At 45.4% G+C, this 15034-nt stretch overlaps 1 protein-coding gene and 1 long non-coding RNA gene across 5 annotated transcripts in view; one reads left to right on the top strand and one right to left on the bottom strand.

Annotated features, from left to right (window-relative positions):
• Positions 1–15034, bottom strand: part of Eif2ak4 (eukaryotic translation initiation factor 2 alpha kinase 4) — a 90544-nt gene that overhangs the window by 71820 nt on the left and 3690 nt on the right. For 3 of the 4 annotated variants that reach the window (XM_052183222.1, XM_052183218.1, XM_052183221.1), the window contains exons 2-3: positions 5428–5540; positions 1270–1372 (exon numbers count right to left, since the gene is read on the bottom strand). In XM_052183222.1, coding sequence (XP_052039182.1) covers positions 1270–1372; positions 5428–5540 — 216 coding nt within the window. Of the gene's footprint in view, positions 1–1115; positions 1250–1269; positions 1373–5427; positions 5541–15034 lie in introns of those variants that run through there. The other variant, XM_052183220.1, reaches the window with a different exon arrangement.
• On the top strand, positions 8053–8663 carry LOC127685734 (uncharacterized). The gene is made up of 4 exons (XR_007977918.1): positions 8053–8131; positions 8191–8250; positions 8281–8370; positions 8581–8663. It is a non-coding gene; the product is annotated as an uncharacterized LOC127685734 (long non-coding RNA).

Below are 15034 nucleotides of genomic sequence, written 5' to 3'. Positions count from 1 at the left end.
AATGAAGTTCATTACTTTAACAGGTGGCTACCAGGGAAGACCCTACAACAGAGTTCCTAAGCTTGTGCTAATGTTTAATTATACTCCGTTTTACTTGAAAGCATAAATGAATTCTTCAGAATTGTATTTTCAACTGCTAGGACTTTAGAGCTGTGAAAACAAACCTTTGACAAACAAGCTGGACCTGCACAGCACAGTCCTACACCGTATGCCTCTCAAATCTCATCCCATGAGGACGGCTCCAGTAAGGTTTCTTCCCCTCCACATATTCCCCAATTTGTGGGGAAGACTCCCACAGCACGCTGTCCACGCCTTAGACATGTAGAAACACTGCTGGGTAACCACGACTGTCAGGTCGCTGCCACCCATTCCCAAGACTTTCCAATTTGAAGCCACTCCCACCAAATTTGCCCTTCCTTGCTCTCCTGACCCTGGCAACCACTGTCCTCTGTCCTGTGAGTGTGACTTCAGAGTATCTGGAATAGTCATGGAGTACCTGTCTTACGGCAGCCAGCTCACTCCACTTAGTTCAAGTTCTTTAAGGTTGCACCCCGTTGTGGCGAATGTCAGAATTCCCTTTCTATGCAAGGCTGACAACACTGCATTGCACTGGGACCTCCTGGGCTAACTGCTGTGGATGACAGCTGAGATGCTGGGTGGAGCAGGCTGCTGTAGCTCCCTGGCTGGTGCGAGATCACAAAGTCAGCTGCATGACTAAGTGTGCTACTCTGTCGGATGAGTATACCCTTACTTATGACAGGGTTATCACTCTAGCTTGAAGAGCATGTGTGGGAATATTTATAGCAACTTTATTTATAATAGCTAAAAACTGGAAAACTCAATGCATTTCATCTTGTAAATGGCTAAAGAAACATCAAGGTGAATACTACTCAGCAATAAAATTTAACAATTATTGTTTCATCTAACCACTTGGGAAACTCTTCAGAGAACAGTGCACCTGAAAAAAAAATGCCAATTTCAAAAGGTTGCATAGTGTATGAAAAATCTTCAAAATGTGATTATAGAAATGGAGGGTGGACTAGTGGTTGCCAGGTTTGAAGGAGAGAGTGCGGGAACAGAGAAGAGGCCAAGAAGGACATTGTGTGGGATCTTACGGGGTGGACGAAGCCGGCACCTTGACCGCATCACTGTCAGGTGGAGGCTGTAACCGTGTACTCAGTGCTGCAAGCGTCACTACGGGGCAGGCTGGGTAGAGGCGAGTAGGATCTTTCTGTACTGTGTCCAAGGCTCCAGTGTAGCAACCCTTACCTCTCCACACTGCTTTTTGGCCAGTTCTTCCAGGTCTGATTTTAACAAATTAACACTTTCATTCGACAGGCCTTTAGCATTTTTTAACTCTATTTCGGGAACTCTGAAAAACAGATACACACAGAAAGAAGTTACTTGAGAAGGAAGAGTCTGCAGCTTGTTTTAAGATCTGCTAGGCTCCCAGCTTGAGCACCTGAGGATTCACTATACAGACCTTCTGGCTGAACCTCCCCATGTGATCAGCCATGTATCCCTTTAATCTCAGAAGGCCTCCAACTACACTCCCAGCAATTCCAGCCGACACAGTGCTCAGCATGGGGAAGCCTGTACCCTATAGCTAAGTGGGAAGGCCCAAACACGCACAGCTCCAGTCTCCCTAACTACGTTTGACTCCCAAATCATCTCTCTGCTTATCATCCTTTTAACGAGCTGGTTAAAAAAAGTCTGACTGGTGACTTGACTATGTGCTCCTCTATGAAGTAATTCTCTGCACATCCTTGGGCTCCAGCAGGAAGCACAAGAATGCCTGATGAGTGCAGCCATCGTGGTCCACACCTGTCACTCACTCTGCTGTGTATGCGTCTCCTGAACACTAGCCAAGTGCACCATATAAACCTGCCTATCCCACGGTTCGCATGCTGCTTCATCCTTCAGAGTTCATCTAACACTTTAAACTCAAGGAAATTACACAGTCAGCCTAGGGTTTCCTTTTATTCCTAACCAATAAACATCCATTAATAGCTCTCTGGGATTAAACAGAATTTATGTAATTTTCCTGATGAGAATGTGATTCATCACTTCCTGTTAAGCATTTCTAAGTGGTTCCTGGCATTTTACCTTGGCAAAGCCTTCCTGAGTAGCCACCTATCGTGCACTCTCTCAAGGCTTCATTTCCACCCTGTGGAACAGGATGCTACGGTTATCTTCCTGAATGGATGAAACCTGGGAGATTTAAGTTCATGTTTTTAAAAAAGCTTAGTAATGCCAATTTGTCTTGAGTCCACAGATGGCCTACCATACCCAGGATTCTCTCGCACAGAGGAATCAAGGACCACTGTGCATGAGCTGTCTCCTACCTCACATTATTTAAAACTGACTGGAGCAGTCCCTAGACTCAAGCCTTACATGACTGTTTCTGTGTCTTTGCAAGGTGAATGCGTGCATGTAGAGGGCCAAGGTCAACATCAGAGATTGCTTCCTAGGAGTTGTCCACCGTGATTTTGGAGACAGTCTCTCTCACCGGGCCCCGGGACTCACTCATCAGGTGAGTCCCAGCATTGGCCAGCACTTCCAGGGATCCCCGGCATTGGGAATACCACGACCCCAGCATGCTCAACTGTTTATTTATGCACTGGACACAAGGACTCAGGTTCTTGTGCTTGTGCATCAAACACTTACTGATTTATCCCCCTAGCACTTACATAATTTAAAAACTTATCTATTTTAAAGCTGTATGTGCATGATTGTTTTGCTGACATTTATGTCTGTATACCACAGTATCCATGAAAGCCAGAAGAAGGTGTCAGATCCCTTAGGACTAGAGTTACTGACAGTTGTGAGCCACCAATGTGGGTGCTGGGATTTGAACTTGGGTTCTCTGAAAGAACAGCCAATGTACTTAACATTTCTCCGGCCTCTCCTTTTTGGCCAGGTGTGGTGATGCACGCCTTTAGTCCCAGGCAGAGGTGGGTGGATCTCTGTGAATCTGAGGCCAGTATAGTCAGCATATTGCATTCCAGGCCAGCCAGGGCTACACAATGAGACCCTGTCTCATAAAAAGGAATCTATATAGCAATATTAACAGAATAAAACTTGTCATGTATCATACTAATGTTTTATGTCCTTGACATGATAATTTTGTGTGGTTTATGAGATTACTTTTAAACTAAGTTCTAAGCATTTCTATGTTGTTTAAAAAGTCATTCTGGGCTGGAGAGATGGCTCAGCCGTTAAAGGCTAGGCTCACAACCATAAAATATAAAAAGTCATTCTATGTTTGTATCAAATGGACATATAATCTATCTGACGAGTTCTTTGAAGTTGGTAGCTTTTCAACCAGGGGAGTTTTAGTTTCTCAGGCAACATTTATCAAGATCTGGAGATGCTGGGCTATCACAAGCCGGGAATGAGCTGTTTGGCAGGCAAGTCAGGATTGTGACTCAACTTTCCATCATGCACAGAATAGCGGAACTAAAGAAGACCTCCTGTTAACCCATCAGGAGCTCCAAGGCAAGAAAGTGTGCTCCAGTGCTCTCCTTTGTGGTCTCGAACTCACAATCTTCCTGACTTAGCCTTTCAAATTCTGGGATCATAGGCGTGGGTCTGCTGCCTGGCTCTAGTCTATTTACTTTCAGATATTACTCTATAATTAGTATTTCAGTATGCACATATCTGGGCCTTTCATGTTGACTTTTCAAGAACAAACATTTGAGTGCTTGCGTCTATGGTACAATAAAGAATATGTTACCTGTGATCTTCTGGCTCAGAGGCCCTACTGCCCTTGGAATTTCCTGAGTGACAGAGCTCAGGAGAGCATCTTATGTTCTTTATCACAAACTCTTTCAACCAGACAAGAGTTTATGAGGAAAGGTTAACGCTTGCTTGGGTGCCAGCACAGTGTAAGGATGAAGGTGGTCATGGAGAGCTCCAGCCTTGACTACAGGATGTGACATTCCTACCATACCATAGACCCCTAAGGGGGGGGCGCTGGAGGCTGAGCTCAATCGCCAATGGTCGATGACTTAATTACTGTTCAGTCATGCCTAGAGAGCAACACCCAGCCCCAGCCCCGCCCCAGCAGCAGGGTGCAAGGGTGTGAGCTGCAGAGCATGTGGAGGTGCTGAGGAAGGCGGCCTGGAGAGGACATGCAGATCCTTGCCCCTCCCTATGCTCTGGGCTATGCAGCCTTCTTTGGCTATTTTAGATCAAATTCTTTTACAACAAACCAGCAAGTTACTTGTCCTGAGTTCTGTGACTCTTTCTAGCAAATTATCAAATCTAAGGAGGTTGTGGAATGCCCAAGTTTACGACCACAACTTATTAAGTCAAGAGCAAGGGGACTTGTATCTGACATTTAGCAATAACATTCTTGAGAAAGCGAAGCCTGACCAAGGTCATCTGCACTAACACAGTGCCAGCAAAGACACCATGTATATCGCACCATGAAGCACAAAACAAAACACAGAGCTGCCTTAATTTTATTTCATAAACTTAATTACGTTTCTCATGAGTCAACCTCCCACAAGCAGTCATGCATGCTTTCTCAACACTGTTGGAAGCCGGGAGTTATTGACTTCAGGAAGCTAACCGATGAGATTCTTTGCCATTTCCCATTCACTGAGGAAATGCACAGCCCCCACTCATGTCCCCTCACTGAGGAAAGCAGTACTCCCTTTCATTTGTGACTCTCCACAACCCCTCACCTGTCCCTGCACATTATGCTAGAACTGCCTGACCCCATCCCAGCCAGTTGGAGGACCTGGGGATGCTCACAGAAGAGCCTGCTGAGTACTGATGGCTCACACTTTTGTTCTAGCTTCACAGCCAGTGATGATGTCACCTTCTTGAGTGCTTACTACTCTATGTAGTTTTGGCTGCCTCTCTCACTGGAGAATACTCGAGGTATTAGCGGGAAGGGGCTCAGACGGTCAAGATCTGCAGTACTGGGGACAGCCCTGGAGCACAAGGGACAGCCCTGTACTACCTGGTCCGGCTTATGCTGCTCCACTGAGAAAAACAGTAGCTCTATTCCTTTCTTTATTCCAGGCAGTGGAATAAAGGCCTGGCAGGACAGAAGGTCATCTCATATCCAATGGCTATACAGGAAGCACTTTAAATGCTCACCACATCTTTATCCTATATGTATAGATCTCCCTTCTCTCTAAAAGAATTAAATAAGCATGAAAGTGGCAAAAGGAAAACGGCGGTCAGTGTGTGAACATTAGCATTGGCAGTGAGCACTCTACCACTATATGCATTAAAGGCAACTTTGTAAAAAGTCTAGGGCTGATATAGTGTTACTGAGGTACAGGTGATGGGAAATGAAATTTTACATGGCAGACAAAGGAAGGAAAGAGGAAATACTCCCAACTGTAATGTTTCCATGCTGTCAGAACAGAAAAGCAAAATGACACCGAAGCTTCTTATAAAAGTACTCACACATCTGGGTATGTCGGCGGGCACTTAACCCTCAGTTCCACCTGCACGTATACTTCCTCACCAGCGAGGCCCTGAGGGTACAGAACTAAATTGATTTCAGGAGGCTCTCTCACCTGAAACAGAAAATGGACACATCTCTGTAGGGTCTTTTCCTCCACACCCGTCCCTGCATACTAAGGTAGAGCTGCTGGCTACCCAGCCACCTGGAGGGTCAGTTATCATTGTATGTGTATGGGTTTCTATCTCTGCATACTATGTGTGTGCCTGGCACCCGTGGAGTCAGAAGACTCCCTGGAACTGGAGTTACAGATAGCTGTAAGCTACGAATCAAACTCTGGACCTCTGGAAGAGAAGATAGTGCTCAGAAGCACTGTGCCACCTTCTCTATCCCCTGGAGAAACAATCTTAATGAGGATGATAATGATCACCTTGGTTGAAAGTTCTATTCTCAAGTTTTGAAAGTCCTCATGGTTCAAAGAGGTGTTATGTCATGTTTCCAAAAGCATGGTTTAAAAGCGAACATGTCAGAAAAGAATGCATTTCCCTGTCAAGGTATCAAAGGATTGAAGAAAAATACCCACTGGGCATCCACTCCTTAGAATGGTACTAGTTAACCATGTGCTCCACCCGGAGGCTGGAGGTGAATCTAGACAGAGCTGGTCCTGTGCAGCGCACACTAGAGGGCAGATGAGCAGAGGCAAAGGATGGGGAGATGGGGAGAGCAGTAAAGGAAACAGGGCTGAGGGACAGAGGGAGGGAGGGAGGGAGGGAGGGAGGGAGGGAGGGAGAACCCTGTGGAGAAGCCGCCTAGACAGGTATGGGAAGGAGGGGACATAGAGCAGGGGACACAGGCCAACCCTATCCTGCAGGAAATGCCTGGGGTGTGTTTCATATTGCAGAGGTTTAGATTTTGAAATAGTTGTAGATTTTTAAAACTTTCTGGGGGAAGTATTTTATAATTCGTATTTCAGATATTGGATGTTCTCATCCTGTATTTAAATTGAAATCTGAAAAGAATTGACCCAGACTGGTTTCACCAAAAATATTTATGAGCAGCTTACAATTGTCACAATGAGCAAGTTTTTTTGCTACTTACAAGAAGCTAGCTCCTGCCTCAACAGGACTCTTACATGTGTGCTTTGATCATTTAATGTGTTTGAGGCGTAAGGAAGCATGTTCAGATGTGGTCACCAGGGAAGGCTTAGGTGAATAAGCTGATCCTGGGCAGAGACAGGTGCCCCCAAAGGCCAAAGGAGGCCAGTGTGCCTAGGGCATATGAGTGAAGGGCGACCAAGGAAAGCAGGGGTACTGAGAGATGCCAGGCAGGTAACAAACTCGGCAGGATTTACAGATGGGCAATGACAGATACCACATATGCTTTAAAAGCTCACTCTGGCTGTTGAGTAAGGAATGACGGGGAAGACTGAACGCAGAAATAAAAACTAACAGGGCTGGGGATGTAGCTCAGTGGTAGAGTGTCTGCTGTGCACGTATAAGGCCTGGGTTATATCCCCAGCACTGTGAATGCCAAACAAACAGAAAATTATTATGACGATTAAGCCAGTGTTGGATGCCCACAGAAGGAGGGAGTGTGGGAGGGGAAGAGAAAGTGGATTTGAGATCAAGCTAAGAGAGATCTGGCAAGGAAGGTCACAAAGGAAAGGAAGGGTCTTGTGCCAGTTGATCCCTAGGGTAGCAAAGGATGAGAGCAGATTTTATGGCTGGGGCCATGGAGACCCACAGGGAGTGACCTTGACCATCAGAGTTATGGGCATTACACACAGAGAGAATGCCGAGGAGTGGAAGCTAGCTGGGCCAGAGGACACTGCAAACCAGAAAGCTCCTTAACGCCTGAATGTGAAGGGGGATGGGGACAGGGAACATGGCAGAGGTGCTCAGGCTAATAGTGGTTTAAAGAGATGGAGATACGAAATCAAGGGAGATATTTTCTGTTGCTCAGAGTTTAAAGGCAGGAAGACCCTAAAGCCCATGAGGACGCTGACGGGAGCAGCTGGAAGAGCAGGCTGGGGTAGTGAGGATCCTCGATACAGCAAGGCAGCTGGGAGTCCGCATTCAGGGGCTAAAAAAGGAGGGACAGTGAGGAGAGCCTGGGGCGTCCTAAGAGGAGCCCAGAGGGTGGGGTGAAACCACGCTCAACCACAGCAGGCCAGCATCGTGGCTTAACATGCCAAGAGAATTCCACACAACATGCCACGAGAATTCCACACAGGAGTTACCTCATTGATAGGAAGAACATGGATATCTGATGCTGTGACCATTCTTCTTAAACAGCTACATTTCAAAGAGTTATCATTATTATTTCAAAAATTAGCTGTGTTATGTGTTGTGTGTTTATGTGAATGTATGCCACCTGTGGGTAGGTACCTAAAGAAGCCAAAGGAAGGTGTTGGACCCCCTGGAGCTGTAGTTACAGGTGTTGGACCCCCTGGAGCTGTAGTTACAGGTGTTGGACCCCCTGGAGCTGTAGTTACAGGTGTTGGACCTCCTGGAGCTGTAGTTACAGGTGTTGGATCCCCTGGAGCTGTAGTTACAGGTGTTGGACCCCCTGGAGCTGTAGTTACAGGTGTTGGACCCCCTGGAGCTGTAGTTACAGGTGTTGGACCCCCTGGAGCTGTAGTTACAGGTGTTGGACCCCCTGGAGCTGTAGTTACAGGTGTTGGACCCCCTGGAGCTGTAGTTACAGGTGTTGGACCCCTGGAGCTGTAGTTACAGGTGTTGGATCCCCTGGAGCTGTAGTTACAGGTGTTGGACCCCCTGGAGCTGTAGTTACAGGTGTTGGACCCCCTGGAGCTGTAGTTACAGGTGTTGGACCCCCTGGAGCTGTAGTTATAGGTGTTGGACCCCCTGGAGCTGTAGTTACAGGTGTTGGACCCCCTGGAGCTGTAGTTACAGGTGTTGGACCCCCTGGAGCTGTAGTTACAGGTGTTGGATCCCCTGGAGCTGTAGTTACAGGTGTTGGACCCCCTGGAGCTGTAGTTACAGGTGTTGGACCCCCTGGAGCTGTAGTTACAGGTATTGGACCCCCTGGAGCTGTAGTTACAGGTGTTGGACCCCCTGGAGCTGTAGTTACAGGTGTTGGACCCCCTGGAGCTGTAGTTACAGGTGTTGGACCCCCTAGAGCTGTAGTTACAGGTGTTGGACCCCCTGGAGCTGTAGTTACAGGTGTTGGACCCCCTGGAGCTGTAGTTACAGGTGTTGGACCCCCTGGAGCTGTAGTTACAGGTATTGGACCCTCTGGAGCTGTAATTACAGGTGTTGGACCCCCTAGAGCTGTAATTACAGGTGTTGGACCCCCTAGAGCTGTAGTTACAGGCATTCCTGAGCTGGGAAACCCAAGTCCTTTGGAAGAGCAGGAAGCCCCAAATAGCCTCACTTTCTTTTTTAAGTTTTTAATTAGGAAAAATGTCAAAGGAAAGTAGTGAAAAATGATACGATAGAACATTGAACCAATTTATAGCCAATCTTTTAGCTGAGGCTACTCCTCCTACCTGTCTAGCTTATTCTAAGTCCTATCAATCACTCTTTACCTGTATTATTATTTTCTGACAAGAGACTGGCAAACTTAGATTATTTGGTTCCATTTTAGGGTAAGACACACAGAGAAAGCTAGTCAAAATTGTACCTGCGCTTTCTACACCCAGCCACATCTTTATAAACTGTCTCACTGAACAATGTTCAACTCAATGGTTAAGAGCACTCAATGTTCTTCCAGAGGTCCTGAGTTCAATTCCCAGCAACCACATGGTGGCTCACAATCATCACCTAGCTTGAATCCTAGTTTCTGGATGATTCACAATATATATATATACATACACACACACAATAAACAAATCTTAAAAAATATTATTTCTTCCAATACTTTAGAACAATACAGAATACAGAATTTTTTTAGCATGTGTGGGGTGAGTGGGTGCATGTGTGTGTATGGGTGCATGTGTGTGTATGGGTGAACATGCATTGTATGCATTTTCATAGAGATGCCTGAGGTTGATGTCAAGAGTATCTTCCTTGATAACTTCGATTTATTGAGGCAGGGTTTCTTGAACCCAAAGCTTGCTAATTCCATCTAGACTAACTAGCCAGGTTGCCCCAGGTATCCTGTCTCTGTCACTCAAGTACTGGGATCACAATTACCATGCCTGTGGATTCTAACTTTTGGTCCTCAAGCCAGAGGCCCAATGCTTTATCCACTGAGCTATCTTCCTAGGGCAGACATACTGTCTTAATACCAAGAGGAGAGCTAAGAAATATGGCTCACAGCTTGAATCCTAGTTTCTGGAATGCTGAAGTAGGAAGATGGCACACAGGCTAAGTTATCTCTGAAAATGGATCAACATTCCTTCTTGACAGTTTTCTTCCAAGTGTTGAATGAATATTTGTTAACTGATACAGACAGCATACCTGTGGTCATCTTACTGAGTAGGAAAAAGAAGGGTTTGGCATCCATACTGGATTACCCATGAAAAAAAATCATCTATAGTTAACCCTGTAGATCCCACAGTGAATGAATGTGTGCATGCGTGTGTATGGGTGCATGTCTGTGGGTACATATGTGTATGTGGGTGTGTCTGTGTGTATAGGTACATGAATGTGTGTGTGTGGAGGTGCATGTATGCCTATGGGTGCATGTGTGTGTGTGGGGGTAGGTGTGTGTGTGGGTAGATGTGTGTGTGTGTGGGTAGATGTGTGTGTGTATGGATGCATGCATGTATATGGATCCATGGGTGCATGTGTGTATGTGTGCATATGTGGGGGTGTGCATGTGTGTGTGGGTGCATGTGTGTGGGTGCATATATGTATATGGGTGCATGTGTGTGTGTGTGGGTGCATATATGTGTATGGGTGCATGTGTTTTTGTGTGTGTGTGCATGCATGTGTGTGTGTGTGCATGTCTATGTGTGGGTGCATACATGTGTATGGGTGCATGTGTGTATGTGCATGTGTGGGGGGTACATGTGTGTGTGGGTGCATATATGTGTATGGGTACGTGTGTGTGGGGTGCATGAGTGTGTGTATATGTGTGTATATAGGTGCATGTGTATATGGGTGCATGTGTATATGAATGCATGTGTGTGTGTATGTGTGTATATGGGTTATGTGTGTATATGGATGTGTGTGGGGGGTATATGTGTGCGTATGGATGCATGCATGTATATGGATCCATGCACGTGTGTGTGTGTGTGTGTGTGTGTACATGTGTGTGTATGGGTGCATGTGGGGGTGCATGTGTATGTGGGTGCATGTGGGGGGTGCATATATATGTATGCGTGCGTCTGTATGTGTGGCCGCATGCATGTGTGTGCATGCATGTGTATGGGTGCATGTGTGTGTGGGTGCATGAGTGTATAATGAATAATTCTATGAATGCATCTTTCTACATCTTACAAAATGAACTTCCACTTATAAGAACATCTTCAAAGAGTTTTCACTTGAATTGTCTAGGTTTTTTGGACTGGGCGGTGCAGAACATGCTTCTCACGACACTGCTCGCGTGCACATGCCTGCATGGACAGAGCATCCTAGCCAGGATACTCTTGTTTATTATGTTGGCCAAGCCAAGGATTGCCTTGTCTTGTCTGTTTTGTGAAAAGTCATACTGACCTTTCTGCATTCCTCAGATTCACTACCCCAGAAGCAGGCCAACAGGGAAGGCAAAGCCGTAGGGACAGTGGAGAGGTGGAGGAGCACTGCATTCACAGCTTACCCAAGAACGCTGGGGCCCAGAGCCTGGCTCTAGCTGCTCAGACCGTTCTCTAGCACAAGGATGTAACTAACTTCCTTGGGAAAGGGTCTCAGAGGCCATGGCTAAATGCTTAGAGTCAGCCAAACAGAAGCAAACTTGATCAAGGAGGCAATAGCTCACTGGAGAACTACACATTAAGACACTCTCTCTTCTCTATGGAGAACACTTAACGGTGTGCAAACGAATTCATGTAATGGCTGCTGGAAAACTACAGAAGAGACTTCTGAGAGCCAGCTCCCAGGAGCACTGGGATCATGGAAGGTAATGGAATGTGGAACACCCCCTCTCCCCAGGCTGAGTAAAACATACCCAGTACAGACTCCTTGGTTGGAGCAGCCACAGACCCCCAGGCAGGTTTCAGTCTAGATAACTCCACAAGTACAGCAATACCACAGAAGCACCAGGGCAGCTAACACCAAAACCAATGTTTAGACACAAGGATAGAACTTGGTTTGAAGTGAGGGACACTTGAGGCATAAAGGTTTCCACTTGTCCAAGAGCTCAGTGATGGTGGTTCAGCTGTGAGAACAGACCACGGCCACTCAGGAATGATACAGGATAGGACAAAGCTTAACAACGTGTCACAGTTCACAGTGCGAGTGCCAAGTGAGGGTGACCCAAAGGAGGAAGAAGAGGCCACAGGAGCAGCAGGCTGACTGGCTATGTTTAAGGCCTCTATTTTGGCTGACAGAATTTAATGGCCCCTATAGCAATTCCCCTACAGATGATAGACTTTGGGGTATCCTCATTATCCAGTTTCCCCTTTACTTCATAGCAATAGAACCCAACAGTTTAGTTGGATACATCTCCCAGGCTACTTTGCATCTAAGTTTAGCCAATGAATTAATTTCTGGAAAATTAAGAGAATCAAGATCTGTCATATGCTGGGCTGGAGCTGTTGTTTGGCACCTGTCTAGCATTTGTGAGGCCCTGATTTCAAGTCTTCTAAAACTCTAAGCTTTTGAGGTTTTTTTTTTTGTTTGTTTTTTGTTTTTTTGTTTGTTTGTTTTGTTTTTTGTTCTTTGGTTTTTTGAGACCGGGTTTCTCTGTGTAGCCCTGGCTGTCCTGGAACTTACTCTGTAGACCAGGCTGGCCTCGAACTCAGAAAATTGCCTGCCTCTGCCTCCCAAGGGCTGGGATTAAAGGCGTGCGCCACCATCGCCTGGCCAAGTTTTGTTTGTTTTTAAAGAATGATCATGTGAAATTTAGAGAAAATGATCTTAAGAGAAAAATTGTCTGACCTTAGTGGGAGAGAATGTACTCAGTCCTACAGTGACTTGATGTGTCAAGGAAGGCTGGTACCCAGCAGGGGACCTCCCCCCACCCCCCCACCCTGTTCTCAGAGGAAAAGAGGGAGTGGGGAGGGGCTGTGTGAGGGGGTACTGGGAGATGAAGTGGGGCTTCGATCAGGATGTTAAGTGAATGGAACAAATGGAAGTTAATGGAACAAACAACAAAGCAACAAATCCCAAAGAAAAGGATACAACAGTTTCTTCTGTTTGGGGATTTGGTATATAGCCCAGGCTAGCCCTGAACTCATGATCCTTCTGAGGGTTGGCATTATGGGTTTTTACCACATACTCATATGAGTATGCCCAACTTCATATGAGTTTCTTTACACATTTCTTTTTCAAACAGGTTGGAACAAAGCTGCGAAGGCTGGAATTCAGACACCGGGGTTAGAACACAAGAGCACACTAAGGGCAGAATGTCTTAGCACTGACGAAGAGCTCTGATCCCCACACTATGTGCAAATAGGTTGCTGTTAGGTTCTCTGTCATGTGCAGCTAATTAATACTAACCACCACAAACTTACTGAAAAAATGTGGAAAAACCATACTCAGGGAAGAGTTCTTTCAGAGATCAGGTTTTACTCAAGGATACATGAAAATAGCTATTTTGTAAGTTATGTTCAGGACACAAAGAACCTTACACCTCAGCAACTAAAACTTCACCCTAAGAAGCAGCCCTTCCCACTCTCCAGGGTTCACATATATACAGCCCTTCTCTTCCTCTGTGTGAACATGAAGTGAATGGTTCTCTGCCACACACATATTCTCACAATGGGCCACTGCCTTGACAAAGGCCCTCTGAGGGCTATTCTTGGTTGTCAACCTGACAGCATCTGGAATTAACTAAAATTTTTTCTCAATTAAACCATTAGAAGTGAGAAGTCATTCAGATCTTTGGAGGTGGGAAGATGCACCTCTAACAGGACCACACCTTTGGCTGGCAGCCTATATAAGGGACACAGAAGAAGAAAGCTTGCTCTTTTTCTTTGCCTGCTTGCTCTAGCCCTTGTTAGCAAGTCCATTCCTTCACTAGCATTAGAGCTTACTTCAGGATTCCAGTGCATACTGTAGACCAGCTGAGACACCCAGCCTTGTGGACTGAACAACTATGGGCTTTTTGGACCTTATATTCATAGGCAGCCATTTTGGGACTAGCTGGACCACAGTTTGTAAATCATTCTAATATCCCTCTTCTCTGTATATTTATAGAATAGATAAATATTCTATAAATTCTGTTACTCTAGAGAACCCTAACTAACAATACAGACCTCAAAGCAAAAGCTGACTGATAATGAAACCTTTACAACTGTGCCAAGATAAATCTTTTTTCTTTCTTTTCTTTTTTTAAAGATGTATTTATTTATGTATGTGAGACCCTGTTGTCTTCAGACCCACCAGAAGAGAGCATCAGATTCCATTACAGATGGTTGCGAGCCACCATGTGGTTGCTGGGAATTGAATTCAGGATCTCTGGTAGAGCAGTGCTCTTAAGCCCTGAGCCATCTCTCCAGACCCAGTCTTTTTACTTTTTAAAAAAGCTGCTTAACAGAGCTTCTCTCAGGCACCTCTGCCTACTAAACACTCAGGACCAGGGATATGAATTGGTTTAGACACATGTCTGTGCTTGTTAAGATACTTAAAGGGAAGGGTCAATATCCTTAAAAATGGGATATTTTAACCTCATGAAGCTGAAAATCTTCAGGTTCCAAGATTCCAAAGTATGAGGGGACAGTTCCATCATTAGACTTCACTGGGTTATAAAACAGGCACCAAAGAGAGGATGAGGTTTGAGAAGTTATATAAATGTCCTTCAAACATAGTGTGAGTAATTGCTAAGCACACTTACCAGTTCATAGTTACTGTGTATACATATGTATCTATCGGAATTGTTAAGGAAAAAAGGCACATCACTCCAATCAGCTTGAGGTATCAGGTCTAGAATTGCTACCTAGTTTCCTGCTATCTATCCTCCTCGCATTTGAAGGTAAACTTTAATCAGCACAGCTTCTTGTTTTTCTTCCTGGTTTATAGCACTCAGATGGAAATAGCCTACATGAAAACAGGATAGCGGCATGGGGGAAGGGAGATCATCTGGGCAGTCTGCTTGTAAATCTGTACAGAACCAAAAACTGGAGACAGTGGACTGGAAGGATGGCTCTGTGGGTCTCCTGTGTTATCAGGAAGACCTGAGTGAATTCCCAACATCCACAGAAAACTCATGTTTCACTCATGTCTGTGTGAGCCTAAAATCCTAGCAGTGTAGCCCAGGAGGCAGCCTAGCCACAATGGTGAGCTTAGGGTACAGTGAGAGATCCTGTCTTAATTAAAAACAAACAAACAAAAACTGCAAGTGGAAAGCAACAGAGAAAGACACCTGATATCCTTTTCTAGACTAGACACATATGGGGGTACACTACACATCATATCAGGAAAAAAATGAAGACAGTAACAGTCAAAAAGATACTGGCAAGTGCTCAGAAAATAGAATTAGATAACATTCCTCTAGGTTTATATGAAATACCTTTAATATTTATTTCCTTCATTCCTCCAT

This window comes from Apodemus sylvaticus, chromosome 5 (assembly GCF_947179515.1).
Source record: "Apodemus sylvaticus chromosome 5, mApoSyl1.1, whole genome shotgun sequence".
NCBI lineage: Eukaryota > Metazoa > Chordata > Mammalia > Rodentia > Muridae > Apodemus > Apodemus sylvaticus.
The sequence above is the reverse complement of the archived record's forward strand: the minus strand, read 5'-3'. Positions and strand labels throughout refer to the sequence as shown.